This window comes from Pelodiscus sinensis, chromosome 10 (assembly GCF_049634645.1).
Source record: "Pelodiscus sinensis isolate JC-2024 chromosome 10, ASM4963464v1, whole genome shotgun sequence".
Lineage (NCBI taxonomy): Eukaryota > Metazoa > Chordata > Testudines > Trionychidae > Pelodiscus > Pelodiscus sinensis.
This window is the reverse complement of record NC_134720.1, coordinates 26,829,683-26,844,704: the sequence shown is the minus strand read 5'-3', so window position 1 is coordinate 26,844,704 and position 15,022 is coordinate 26,829,683. Positions and strand designations below refer to the sequence as shown.

Sequence of the window (15,022 nt, the reverse complement as noted above, 5' to 3'; positions counted from 1 at the left end):
AACACCGTGCCCTCGGGTGCCATGGTGCCCGCCGGGGCATTTGTGTGTGCCCGCCTACTGACCAGGGCCGGCCCGAGCCATTCTTGCGTCCTGGGCCCATGAGCGGCCCTTACCCCCAGGCCCATGGCGCATGTGCGGTCCTTGCCCCCAGGCGCCCAGCAGCCCCAAAAGGTTGGGGACCACTGTTCTAACCCATCCACATACAAGAGCCTAAAATATGTCATTGGAAGGGGATCTTTCTGAAAATCTAAAATACCAAATTATGTAAGGGCCACAATTGTATATTTACATATGAAACAAACACAAGAATCAAAAGCCTCAAGGGGTAGCCGAGTTAGTCTGTTACTGAAAAAAAACTAACAGATTGTCTGGTAGCACGTTATAGACTAACGAAACATGTAGTGGACTCAGCCCACTTCTTCAGATGACCCAAGTTATGAGTTGGAGAATGGGTACTTAAACCTAAGCAAATAAAAATCAAAGTCAATAGATAGATTCCTAAAACAGGAAGGATACCAGTATTTGCTGAGTTATTTAATCCACTTTGTAACTGGAACTACATTATAAGTGCTGGAACTAGGGGTGCTGGAAGTGCAGTAACATCCCATGGCTTGAAGTGGTTTCCCATATATATGGGTTTACAGTTTGGTGCCATGCGCCCCTGACTGGACCCCAATTTTAACTTTGCTACAGGAACCTAAACTTTGCTCCAGGAACCATCAAAACCTTATTCACAATTCACACTTGCACGACTAAAGGTTACAGGATACAGACATTAAAGAATCTTGACACAGGAAAGGATAACAAAGGAAGGACATAGAAATTCAAGCAATAGGCTTTAACATGTGAGTAACTCCTGGTTCCACTGAAGTCATCAGCAAAACTCCCATTAGAACAGGATTTTACCCTATGTAAATGCTTTGCGGTTAAATCTATTTTAATTTAATCTAATTAATATGTCAGAATTAGCTGCTGGTGCCCAGAAGAGAGAAGTGATGATATAATAGAGATTCTAACACACACATACACTTTATAAAAATCACAATGTGGAATCCTATAAATGGAGTGTCCATTAGGCTGCAGGCATGTTTGACAGATCCTTGGGGGACTGCACCAGCACCATCTTCCTGCTGATGGGGAGCAAAAGCCCCCAGGGGAACAGCAGAGCACGAACACACTGCCTGGAGGCTTTCCCCACTGCTCCCATTGGCCAAACTGCAGTCAATGGGAGCATTGAGAGGCAGTGCTCCCCATCCCCCTCACACACACACACACAACCCTGCCATGACACAAATAATAAATGTGATAGACAACCACAGAAGACCCATGGCAATGAATTGATACATACGATAAGAAGTTGAGATCAAGGATATACTGGCCTATTGGAAAAAGACACTTCACCACTAGTAAGATGAGGCAATACAAATAAGGAGAAAAGGAAACATCTTCTACTGAATATGCATCAAACTTAACAATGTCAGCGTAATGTGATAAAAGTGGCATCCCAGCCTAGGAGAAGGAGGTAAAGTCCTTGAGTCTTAAGGGTGGTAACTGGAAATTCATAAGCCATCTTAGATCAGGCAACAGTCAAACACAGTTTCCACTGCTACCCTGCAGCTTCTGCTGGGGGTGTCAGGGCAATGGGGGCTTCCTTTACCAGGACAGTGTTGAGAGCAGTGGGAGGGGGGCTCTCTCCTACCTGGCACCTTTGAATGGGAGGGATTTTCTCCCATTTTGCAGCTTCTGTCAGGGATGATACTGCTGGGGGAGGGGGGTCTTCCCCCATCCCAAAACTAGTTCCAAGAGGGTGTTTATGGCAGATGCTGTGTCCCCCCCCATCTCGCAGCGTCTGCCAAGGATGGTGCTGCTCGGGGGGGGGGGGGGGGCTTTCCTGTCCTGTGGCTTCTGCTGAGGACAGAGTCAGGTGGCATGAGGGCTTCCCAGGTTCACCCACCAGGCAGAAGCTGGGAGGCCCCTCTGTTGGCTAGGGCCCCCGGTCCAGGACCCATATTCTCTGTGCTCATCTGCCACTGCCCAGAGCACCAGTAATCTTCTTGGAACAGCCCTTTGGTGGAGAGGGAGGCATGATGTGGGGCTCCTAAAGAGGATTATTAAAAAAAAAATAAAGGAAGAGTTGTACCTGTTGAGAGGACATGACTTGAGGGAATCAGGGAGTTGGGAATCTCTCTTTCCCCTCCATTCAGAGAGAAGGGAGCTATGCACTGGTGGAAAATGAGTATTCCTTCTGAAAAAAAGCTGAGGCCGCTGAAGAAGTCTCATAACAATGAGGAACCATTTTCTCCTAACAATGTTATCAGTCAACACAAGTAAACTAAAGACGACATGAAGCTTTAGAACCAAACTTTTATAAAATAATTGTAACGAATAAAGCAATCATGAGCCTACAATTTCTTAAAGTGGAATGCGAGAATATTAATTACCTCCTGGTTATCCTTATTCTGGTTTGCCCAGAAAATCTTGTGATAAAGAGACTCCATTGAATTGCTGGAATCTGATCGGTCAAAACAATGTCGATCCAAGACCTCCAGTGTATGCAAAACTCGGCTGATGGTGACCCCTACATATGGAAATTAAAAAATAATTATAATAATAATTATAATAATAAATTTACCAGAAAAAAAATCTTCATTAAATTTACATCTTCACTGGATACAGGCAGCACTAATGACTGTGTTAAAAGGGTAAAAAAGCTATCTCCACCACATCTCTTAAATAGGAAGAAGGTGAATTTGATATTTATGATACTATGAAAAGGAGTTAATTTGAGTAGTGGATCTCATGACACCTGTCCTCAGCCAATATGACTAAAACTAATATTAACTTCCCCATTGAACTAATGGCTCTGCTTCTCAGAGACACTATCAACTTGGACTAATGTTGGGCTAAGACCAGAGGCACTTTCTCTTTTCATGAGTCCTTTGAGCCACTGCAGCCCACCAATGCTGCAGCAGATACTAAGTAATCAACAGCTGAGCCACATAAAATTAATCATACTGCAATGTAATCAAGCCCAAACACACACAAATATGCCAAGCCTAGGATCCAAAATGTCTAACATTTATTTGGTGTTTGACTTGCTTTACCTGCCGTTGATTCTTGGCACTTGTCGAAAGACCATCGTACCTCCACAGCACAACCTCTTTGTTTTATCTGCTGTTCTACTTCATAAATCTTTGCCCGAACCTAAAAAGATTATTGTTACTCATTACCAGTCGTGGGGAAGCCAGAATTCTCAGCTTTAGCATGCGACATTTCTCTGCCAGAGTAAGATATAGGAGAGTGTCCAGGCTCATCAGTTAAACTTCACAGTAATACGCAGGCTCGTCTTCTTACCCTTCTTCCCCATGCTGCTGCCTCTGTATCTGAGGCAGCAGCACGGGTTGGAGGAGGGAAGAGGGAGCTCATATGCAGATACAAAGGCAGCAGCACCAGGGAGGGGAGCAAGTGGCTCCACAGAAGCCACTCCTACATATAAACGTGTGACCTCCTACTATTTGTTGTTCTGTACCACTAAACAACATCTGTTTAACTCTAGATCTTTACTTTGAAATCATTAACAATGCTGTAATTTAAATGCACAATGCTTTAATCCCATACTCATAATGATTTGACAAACAATTAATACACCATAACTAATACAATTCAAAAGTTAACATGTCAGTAATCCCAAACCAAGACTAGCCATACCTAAACCTTGTAGTCTTAATGAAGGTATACAAAATGCAGAGTTTTGCCCTTCAAAAGCAAAACAAACCCACCTGTTGATTAAATGCTGAATTTCCACCTGGCATGGGTAAATTAGATGGAGCAACTTGAAGTAAATCCAGAGGAGAGCCTGGATTAATGCTCTTATTTTCATTTGTGGAATAATTCCACACCAAGGCACTTGGGCAACAGAGAGTTACAGTCTGCAAGTGACAATGTAAAATAGTTAAAAGTAATCTCTTTTGCAGAACATTTGCAATAGACAGGGTCATGGCTAAACATCAACAAAAGGAGATAATCTCTTCAACTAAATCACTTCTGTCCTCACTACTGCAGTGAAAATGACTAAAAAAGGCTTTTGCAGACCACTGGCTTTTTAAAACATCAGTGTGGGAAATTAAATTAAAATTGTATTTTCTTTGCTCATTATTAAATTGAAATTTGCATTTAAATCTACATTTGCTCAATTTACATTTGCATTGCTTTCATGCTGCCATCAAAGAACACTTATTGAAGGCTAATTTCCATCAGACATTGGCTATGAAACATGGATAACTTTCAGCAAATAGGTGTCATTTTAGGATTTAGTTTACAAAGAGAAGTTGCATATGGGAAATTAAAATGTAACTAATTAATTAAAATATCCTTTCCTACCCAGACTTTAAAAATACAAAGGAGCTATTCAAATGCACCAGGAAAATGTCACTTATTTCTAAGCAAATCTATCATTATGAAAGGTGGGGCAGCAGAGGGGCGGAGACCAAGAGCACCAGAACAGGTTCCCCAGTGCAGGGGGGTACAGAGCCTCAGGGGGTAGATCCAGGAAAGGTGGGGGCTGCATCCGACCCTTGGACCGGAGGTTCCCCACCCCTGATTTAGATAGGAACCCACTTAGAGGGGCTGCTTATGATAGCAACCCATCCTGCTCTAAATTACTTGCATAAGAACAAATTCTAAGTTACTTTTGAGATTGTCAATCTGTTTGAAGTTTTTTGCCCTGTATTTTTGGAAACTTTTTTTGGTGAAGGGGAACTGGCTCTTAAAGCATGATTTGAAAAGCTGATAGGGTAAGGTTCTTCCCAGCTTCTTCTGAGAAGAGGTTCCAGAGTCCTGAATTATATTCTTTGAAGTCTCTTCCTCTTGCTCTCACAAATCCAGATCTGGATTCTGACAACAGTAGCCTGCTAAACAGGTTGCCTGAGAAGTGTCATTTGAAGATAACCTGGGCATATCCCATTGACTGCTGCGTGAACCAGTACCAAAACTTAGTATTGATCTGGTTGAAGAGCATACTGTAGTCTCTCTGGACAATTCCGCTTAGGAAATAAATCTCCTTGTTCACCAGCTTTATGTATTTGTCTGGGCTAAGAAAGAGGAGGAGCACATGCTGCAGAAATCCAATATGGAGGCAAACACATACACATTAGCTCCAAAGGCAGGTCCTTGTCCAAAAGCAACAGGAGTCCATTAGGAATTTGACTGACACTACCCATTTCAAACTGACTAATGAGCAACCAAGAGATGGTAATAATATTTGTCACAAATAGATACAAAATAATGACCTCTAGGTATGAGACTTTTTATCCCATTACCAGACCCATAAATCAAGTCCCCAGATACATTGCAGTAAAAATTGTTAGAGCCTTGAAATCATCTACCTACCTGCAGCATACAACTAAGTCCATAAACTAGTGGACGATGTTGTGGGCAAGAAAAGAAATCTGCACAGGCTAGCTGTACCGGGCTCACCACAGGACCATTTGCAGTAGGACTTGGAGCTGCCAAAGGAGGATTGTTTGGTCCAATAATCATATGAGGTGAATGTGCAGCTACGAGGTTAGGAGTATCACTTAGCAATAAAGACAGTCGTCTGGCACAGAAATAAGCGAGGCGACGGGACAGGTAGGCTGATTGAACAAACTCTTCTGAATACTGAAACAAAAATTGCATAATTTCTTAAGCATCACAGCCTTTTCAAGGTACTCACTTTCACTACGATTCTAATCTCTAATTGACATAAATCAGAAGGGATCATCTAATGTACCTAGAAGATCTAATAGAAAACATAGTTGAAAAAACACTAGCCCACAGTTCTGATTCTTTAAAATACTTTCTGTCTTCAAAGAGCAGGTATTAGCTTGTTTTTCTACTAAGAAAACCTAATTTACGTATTCAAGGCAGGAGGACTTTTAAAACATTAAAATGCATACAAAACTACAGCTTAGTCCAAATACAAAGCATCTAGAAAAGATTTCAACACATTTTATATGTAGAGCATTACTATATAAACAATTTTTATATATCTTGATGAACGCCAAATAAAAAATAATTACCTAGAGTATTTTAAAATAGAATTGGCTTCAAAAATAGCTATAGCTTTAAACCATGTTCTGTACCTGCAACATTAGTGGTAACAAGAGTTTAAGAAGTTCATCATCTGTCGGTCTGATTTTTTCCAGAACATCCAGTATCCATGTCAAATACTCATGTCTTTCAAGCATTCCCTCCTGAAAGAATTTTTTAAAAATTGCATCAAAATTAATTGGAAGCAGCACAAAATAAACTTTATAATTTTGTTATGAATGCTCCTGTATCATGATACTTGGATCTGATGACATGACTTCAAATCAAAATGAATTTAAGGCTTGATGATAAGATGCTATAACTTGCAAAAGATTTTTAAAAATTAGCCTTGGAAGAAAAACCTGCAAGAACAAATGCTACTCCAACAGCCCAGCAGATGAAGAACCAACCATGAACTGGAATGGACTATGCATACAGTTCAAATTCACCATACTGTTCGAACCCTATCCCCTTGATAAATTCACTCCTTTTTACTGCTATTTTTAATAATCAGATGAGAAAGAGGTGCTTAGTGGTAGGCAAACAAGTTGGAATACACAGTGAACCATGCAGGAGAAGAGCAAGGCTGACCAACCAGGAGGGAAAACTCCACAAGCATGGTCTTATACTTTGCAAATGGGAAATCAAGAAACCCTGTATGTGACCTGGCTTCATTCCCATTCAAATTGCACATTGGTTAGTCTATACAATAGCTATTTACTAGTTACACCTTCTTTAGCTTCTTGTAAACCAAAATTACTATAACTTACAACAGGAGATAGGAAGAAACAGTAACTTACTTTACATAACTGAGAGACACGTGGCCCATATATATTCCACGGTTAGTGCAAATATGCCCGATACACTTGAGTTCAGATTCTTTTGGCCAGCAATGTGTGTGGGTAAGCAATGGCTCACCTTAAGTGTCCTTATGCACTGAAAAGAGGCATAAAGAGCAGGATGGCCTCAACTGTCTCTCAATTCCTTAGCCCAATACAGTATCCAGATGTTATCAGACTCCTTAGTAGCAGGGTCACGGAATATGCATGGACAACACATCTCAAAGAAACACAATTACTATAGGGTAAGTACTTATATTATCTTTGAGTACTTGTTCATGCATATTCCATGGCTTGTGGCTCACAAGCAGCAGCTTAGATTATTGGAAGTGAATATTACCAGTCCACCTAAACAAAGACTACAGGTAGGCCATTGCCATCGGGGATACTGAAGTCTCTCCTATAACTTTCTTTTTTTTTAAATGGAGTTCATATTGATTGTTCTTGATGAAAAGTTTCAGTCCTGTAGTATGGAGTATGCAAATAGTTGCATTGACAGGTTTCAAATGAACCAGTCACCTAAATACAGATAAATCTGAACTCCTTGTTTCCTGAGGTAAGCCCCAACTACTGCTAGGGATTTTGTGAATACCTTTCATGCTGTCAATTGGTAAAATGGTGAAACACTATCCTGGTAGAGGGAACTGTCCACTTGTCATCTCAGATACCTTATATAGGCAGAATGAATCACTACGTAGAAGTAGGTGTCTTGGAAATGAAAGCTATATGCAGTCGTGTGGATCTAGAGTTGGAAATACCAAAATTATAACTACCAATGTGAACTTGTGCATGAAGGTTTTAGTTGTCCCAGGTCCTGAATGAGGGATCATCCCTCTTCCTTTCTGGGAATCAGAAAGTAATGAGTAAAAGCCCTGCCATGTTCTTGAGGTACTTCTTCCCTGTTCTGAGATGTGGAAGTGACTGCACCTCCTGATTTAGCATACTGTCTTGACAGGGCTCCCTAAAAACAGATGAGTGGGGGTTGGGACTGCACAATGAGCAACAAAGCTTGGACACTGCAAATCTGACTTGTAGCCTAGGCATGTTAGATACTGTGTAACTGAATTTTACATGAAATTTTAGCAGTTACTCAACTATTTGATAGTCCCTGGGAGGTGGAGCCAGCAGTCAGTGCACTCCAGGCCCAACTCCCAGGGAGCCCCCTGACACCCCGCACTGCTGCTTCTCTATCAGAGGCAGCAGCATGGGGAGGCAGGTGGGACCCTGTCCACAAGGGGAACCAGTTTAATAACCAGCTTCCTGCGAAGACCAACTCCACCTGCCACCTTGCACTGCTGCCTCTGATAAAGAGGTGGCACTGCAGAGCTGGTGCTGGGGGGTGAGGAGGGAACCATCTTTTAAGCTGGTTCCCCCCAGCACCAGCTCCTGCCACCTGTCCTCCTCACCCTACATACTGCTTGCAGCAGGGGGAGGGGAGCAGGTGGATCCAATGTTCATGGGGAGCTGGGATACAGGGGCAACAAGGGCAGAGGAGTGCATGTAGTTGACAAGATTAACCAATAAACCCAGGTTTATCAGTTAATCTTGTAATCGTCTACATGTTGACATTCCCGCCCCTTCATTGGAGGCACAAGGAACCTTAAGTTGTAGGCACAGCCCCCTACAGACACTGCTGGCCAAAAGAAGTGTTTCAGGTGGACAGGCTGCACATGTCCCAGGAATGGAATGCATGGACAAGCACTAGAATCACAACTGGCAAATACATGCTGAAAATACAATTATGGAAGCCACAGGCTCTTATGGGCTGAGCAAGTGATTAATCTAATTAAAGACTCAGATAATCTTGAGCTTTAACCCTATTTTACACTCTGTCCAACACATTATGCTAGCTGACCTCATTGTGCTTCACTCAGATAATTTGCACAGAAAATGAGGTTTATGGAAGAAGCACCCTCTCTACCTGCCCAAAAACAAAAACAAAAACCTGAAGATACAGTTGAGCTGAATTACACTGTCCTGTTATAGGTGGTGAGTTATATGGGTCCATGGTGCTAGTGTTCCACCAATATTCAAAGTACAGGGGGCGCAGCTCCACCTATGTTTGGGGCTGGCCCTCCCTTGGCCCTGACTACCACCCCTATGTGCCTTCCCCTGAGCTGGCTGCCACCCTCCTCACCCCCTCTCTTGGCTGGGGCCACAAGCCCTCTGCCCCGAGAACCCCCCACATGCCCAAAGGAGCCTCAGGTCGGCCGCACCACACTGGCCCAACCTGCTCTGGGGAATAGCTACCGTGTCTCCTTGATTCAAAGAGGCTTCTGACATGCCCCATGCAAGTTCCACACTCCTTACCCATAACCCCACACACCCAGCCAGAGCCTTCAACCCCTCCTGCACCTCAACTCTCTGCACTAGCCCTGAGCCACTCCCACACCCCAGAGGGCTCACCCCCTCACACATCCCACGTTGTTGAAGTTTTACTGTTTCTAGTCCATTTTTATATTAAAAAAAAAAATCAATCAGCTTACAAGGCAGGGAGGAGGGAGACTTGACCATTCACCAGACGCTATACTATTATGAACAAGTAGCTCTTTCATTAGCAAATATGAAGCCCAGAGTTTGCTATCAGCAGGTTGCACCTGAATGAACATATTAATTTGCTCATTATCTGTTTCAGTGACTAAAAATGTGACGGTTGATAACCATGTGCATTTCTTCCTAAATTATAAATGGTTTAAATTTATTTCATGCAAAATTAAACAGTAATAAGACAAGACAGTTGCAGCTTTGTCACAGTGACAGTAACTGTGCATACATCAAAGTACTGGGAAAGGAGACCCCTATTTTTAAAAAGGCATTCTGTTTTGGATGCATCCATTTTTGGTGTACAGCGCTAGTAGCGCATGATCTTCTGCAGGGATGAGTACCCACAATTGCAGTAGCTGCAGAATTTCTGAAAAAAAAAATACCTTAAAATGTCCTAAATCAGGCACACATTTAAAAAAAAGACACACACTTGAAAGTTCAGCCCTAAATCTGAATGCCTTTAACCTTCTCTAAATCAAATCCAAAAACATACTAAGCAAATATTAATACATGCATAAATTGTAAGATGCTAATTACAAATTATGAAAGAGTGGGCAAAGTGTCCAATTACTTCTAAGTTAATTTTAAAATTTAACCCTATCTAATACAATAATCCCCCCAAAATGCACTTATTACAAGGTTACCTGGAACAAATAAAATGCCAACTTTTCATTATATTCCCACTGCTTCAGAGCTTGTTCCACCTCTTGAGGCATAGCTACTGAACCACCAACTTGGTTTGCGGTCACATGATAAAATTCTGCAATCTTTGCCAGCTGCTCTCGAAGGTACCGGGTTGAGATTTGAGTCCATTCTATGAAATAAGTTTAAAATTAAAAATTGACATCTTTCTTTTCATGTGATGACATAGTTTATTTGATCCTTCATAGTAAAAACACAACTATTCAATTACCTCTACAGTAGTGTTTCTCAAAGCATCCGCAAAACCACTTTGAGAAAGCTGCTAACTGGCTGCTCCAGTGCCTTTATTTACCAGCTCTGTGGCCACAAAACCTTGCAGCTCCATTGGCTCCGGTTCGCTGTTTGCAGACAAGGGGAGCCACGGGAAGCAGCATGAGCTGCGTCGCCACTTCCTGCAACTCTCCTTGGCTGCAAACGGTGAACCAGAGCCAATGACAGCCACAAGGTTCCATGACCACAGAGCCGGTAAATAAACACACCAGAATAGCCAGTTAGCAGATTTCTTAGAGTGGTTTCACAGATCACTTTGAGAAACAGTGTTCTACAGTCAAAATAACTTTTCAAAACATTCAACAGCAACTCTAACATAGTTCTGAATTAACAGGTTTAGTGTGTGCGCATTTCCTGAGCTTTGTTTCCAAAGTGTACACCAATAAATATGTAACTAGCATGCTAGCTTAAGGAATGTGTAATTTAAAAAGGTACAAATACAAATTACAGGTTGAACCTCCCAAAACTGGGAATCTCTGGTCTGGTGACATCTGTGACCACAGATATTCCTGGTCCAGGGAGTCCTGGCCGGTAGCCCAGTGGCACAAAGGCAGGCAGCAGGGAACCCAGCGGGGCTGGAGCCAGAAAAGTGGCAACCCGGGTTGCCAGGGTGGGAGACGCAACAGCCCAGGCTATCAGGGCCACAGCAGCACAGCAGCCTGACAAGAAAGGGGTGGGTTGTGGCAGCCCAATGCGGAGGAGTGACTAGGGTACTGGTAACAGGGGACCTTCCGTTGTCCTTCAAATTCCCTTGTTTGGAACTGGTCAGGTCCCGAAGGAGCCAGACCAGAGAGGTCCAACCTGTGCATCTTTAGGTAATCACTCATCTGCTCCGCCAAGGGTCAATATTCAAATCACAAAGCAACCTTGTATAGAAGTGTAGGAATAAATATATTATAATCAATTACTTGGATGTGGAATCTTACTCCTCCCAGAATTAGCGACTATACATTTGAGAGTTTGCCTTTGTTTGTTCAAGAACTCCTCTTAAATGGTAAGAGTTAGGATCGCTAAATTTGTTATACAGCTTCCTCTTACCATAACTTGAAGCAAGATAAGGGTTAGTTGTGGGAGAAGGTGGCTGAAGCTTCCACCTCCCCACTTTTTACAGAGGGCCATAAAGAGAACTTCTCCTAAACGGTAAGAACTAGGACCACCAAATCAGGTGTGCAGCTTCCTTTCCTCGTAAGTTAAAGCAAGGTAAGGGTTTCGGGAGAAGTGGGGGGCTGAAGCTTCTCCCATGCATACAGGGACGCATAAACACCATAGAGAAAATAGACAGGATCACCAGGCAGGTGAATGGAACTGGCTGTGGTGTACCACCCCCTCTCCAAGACAGCCCCAATCCTGAGCCTCACACCCCTAAGGTGCCGTTCGGGGGGGGGGGGCAACTGCAGCTCTCCTCCACCCCCCGCCCTTCATATAGGAAAATTGCTGGCTGTTCCCCTTTGTCATGGAGTAAGAGGAAGTGCACAGTTTGCTCCATTCTTCGCTCCGGCTGGGGAGACCAGGGGGTAGATGAAACTGGACCTGCCCCAGTTCAGGAACATGCACCCTTCCCCTGTCTGTGCCCGCTGGAGCTGCAGTGGCCATGGAGAGGTGCTTCTCACCTGGCCTCAAGCTGCTGCAGTGAGAGAGGGCTGGTGTTGTCCTCTCTCCCAAGGGCAGCCTGTACACTGAATCCCTCATCCCCTGTCCCAGCCAGACCAATGGTTTAAATGAGGAGAAAACAAAAATTAACTGAGTTAAGGATCTGAGCAATGCTGGATAGGTCATCTAGTAACAAAACTAAAAGGATTTTACAAAAGCCAAAATGATTGGAAACAAAATTGTTCTTATAACGTTATACATCAGTTTCAAAGGAATACTGATTTTAGTTTTTTCCTCTAGAACATAACCTTCTTAGAGCAGTTTATTAGGTCAACAGACTGGCCACTGCAATGTCAAATGCATCAAAACAAGGTTGCTTTGAAGGTTCTTACATCAGGCCAACAAAGATGCAATCACATATTTGAGTCATCTTGCACAGCTTGTCATACAGGTCATGACATTGACAGACAGCAAACAATACTGCTTCTCTCTGTCTCAACCAACCAGGGATTCTACAAAGCAGGATGCTTTTGTGGAAGCTTGGAGAATTAGTACAAATTAAGTTACATTAAAACCATAGGTGAAAAATCCACCCACTGGATCACCTTTGGCAACCTCAAAGCATAAAAACGTCAACTTCATTTCATTCTGTATCGCAAAGAGCTAGTGGCACCTTGCTTATGCCACTTGGCATTTCTGACAATACTCACATTTATTTGAAAGGCCTCTGCCCAAAACCTTAAATCAAAAGTAACCAACAGTCATTCAGGGGCACCCAGCCCTGGCAGTCTGTGGTCACTGTATGCCTACAGACAGCACACAATCTCTTGGTGCATAACAACTTGAGAATCATACATCTCCCAACCATAATTCTCTCACTCTCTCAAAAAGACTCATGACAAGGGTATCATGATCACATAAAGAGGTGTCATCAATTTTTAGCTCCAGCTTCAATAGGTAACAGCTGTTTTACCATGTGAGCCCTGCAAAATGTGCTGAGAAAGGCAAACACAACCAATTGACCACACAGTCTACTGCCACAGAAGGTTTCCATGTAACTCTGAAAATGGCCATTACTGCACCTGACTATACATTGGCACTTTCTTATATACACCCCCCCTACCACCTGGGCCTACCAGTCTGGCCACATGACCAGAGCCAATAGTGACTGAGCTAAGAGATGGGTAACAAGAATGCTGTCCTGAACATCAAAACCAACTTCAGCTAAAGCTACTAGTGCCAGGCCACTTGAGTCCACACACGAGAGAGCAATGTATAACAAATACTGTGTTCCTCCTTTCTTTACACACAGGAAAGAGACACACAAAAACCTGGGTCACCACCCACTTCAGTGACTTAGAAGGTCACAGTCAAGAAGCTTAATTTACAAAATGTAGGTTCAATTATACAATTTAAGGATTTCTTAAAAATAAGTTACATTGCACAAGTAAAGAATTTATTTTGCCATGTTTTATAGGATCAAATATGTACTCGGTGCTTTACAAAGAGGCTAGAATGCAATTTCCCTGACCTGAGCTATTCAGTCTCCTTTTGACTCCCAATGGAGAAAATGGCCATTTAAAGAAAGGCAAAGCAGGAAGGAGAATTTCCAGTTTCATAATCCAGAATGGGCGGGAAACTACTCAATGGGACAGGTATGGGAAGCTGCCCACTCCCTGGGAGATCTTTTCCAAAGATTTTGGGCAGATCAGAAAGAAGCAGCAGAGCTTCTTGCCACAAGTCAATGGAACAGGTAAGTCTGGATGGCAAACACCAAGCAAACTTTTAGGATGTTACCCAAACCCTTCAGTTTTAACCCATTGAAGTTTTGCTAACTGAAGAGTTCCCCATTACTCTAATTGCAGCACTTTGGGCTACTCAAAATAAGATTCAAGTATCTGCTAATATTTTTTATTCCTTTCTGTGGTATGCCCCACTGCCTCATCGAGTTTATCAGAACAGCTTCTACAAACTGGACCTTTTCTTGCTTCAGAGAAGAGCTATTACATCTAACTTTACAGCTGATAGCTATGGAGAACACCCAATATTTGTAGCATTCCTTTTAAAAGGCTACGCCTCAGATTTCTACCCTCACCTTACCTCTTTTTCTTCCTTTGAAATACAAATACTTCCACATAGACACATAAAACATGCATCTGGATATGAATTTAAAAGTCTGTTTTGAGGCACTTGGAACTGCACATTTGGTTTTAAATCTTTACTTCTAACTCATTGCACTCAAAACTTTGGCTCTTCCTGTCAGCAGTTCATAGAATCATAGAATCATAGAATAATAGGACTGGAAGGGACCTCAAGAGGTCATCGAGTCCAGCCCCCCACCCTCAAGGCAGGACCAAGCTCCACCTACACCATCCCTGACAGATGTCTATCTAACCTGTTCTTAAATATCTCCAGAGAGGGAGATTCCACCACCTCCCTTGGCAATTTATTCCAATATTTGACCACCCTGACAGTTAGGAATTTTTTCCTAATGTCCAATCTAAACCTCCCTTGCTGCACTTTAAGCCCATTACTCCTTGTCCTGTCCTCAGAAACCAAGAGGAACAAATTTTCTCCTTCCTCCTTGTGACACCCTTTTAGATATTTGAAAACCGCTATCATGTCCCACCTTAATCTTCTTTTTTCCAAACTAAACAAGCCCAGTTCATGAAGCCTGGCTTCATAGGTCATGTTCTCTAGACCTTTCATCATTCTTGTCGCTCTTCTCTGTACCCTTTCCAATTTCTCCACATCTTTCTTGAAATGTGGCGCCCAGAACTGGACACAGTACTCCAGCTGAGGCCTAACTAGTGCAGAGTAGAGCGGCAGAATGACTTCACGAGTTTTGCTTACAACACACCTGTTGATACAACCTAGAATCATATTTGCTTTTTTGGCAACAGCATCACACTGTTGACTCATATTCAACTTGTGGTCCACTATGACCCCTAGATCCCTTTCTGCCATGCTCCTTCCTAGTTGCTCTTGTATGAACTCCTACCATTTTC

The 15,022-nt window shown here is 42.8% G+C and overlaps 1 protein-coding gene across 9 annotated transcripts in view; it reads right to left on the bottom strand.

The window, feature by feature from the left end:
• MED12L (mediator complex subunit 12L) overlaps positions 1–15,022 on the bottom strand; it is a 348,149-nt gene that overhangs the window by 276,445 nt on the left and 56,682 nt on the right. For all 9 annotated transcript variants that reach the window (XM_075937723.1, XM_075937724.1, XM_075937726.1 and 6 more), the window contains exons 5-10: positions 10,097–10,266; positions 6,123–6,233; positions 5,389–5,658; positions 3,780–3,929; positions 3,105–3,204; positions 2,442–2,578 (exon numbers count right to left, since the gene is read on the bottom strand). In XM_075937723.1, the coding sequence (XP_075793838.1) occupies positions 2,442–2,578; positions 3,105–3,204; positions 3,780–3,929; positions 5,389–5,658; positions 6,123–6,233; positions 10,097–10,266 (938 nt within the window). The remainder of the gene's footprint in view (positions 1–2,441; positions 2,579–3,104; positions 3,205–3,779; positions 3,930–5,388; positions 5,659–6,122; positions 6,234–10,096; positions 10,267–15,022) is intronic.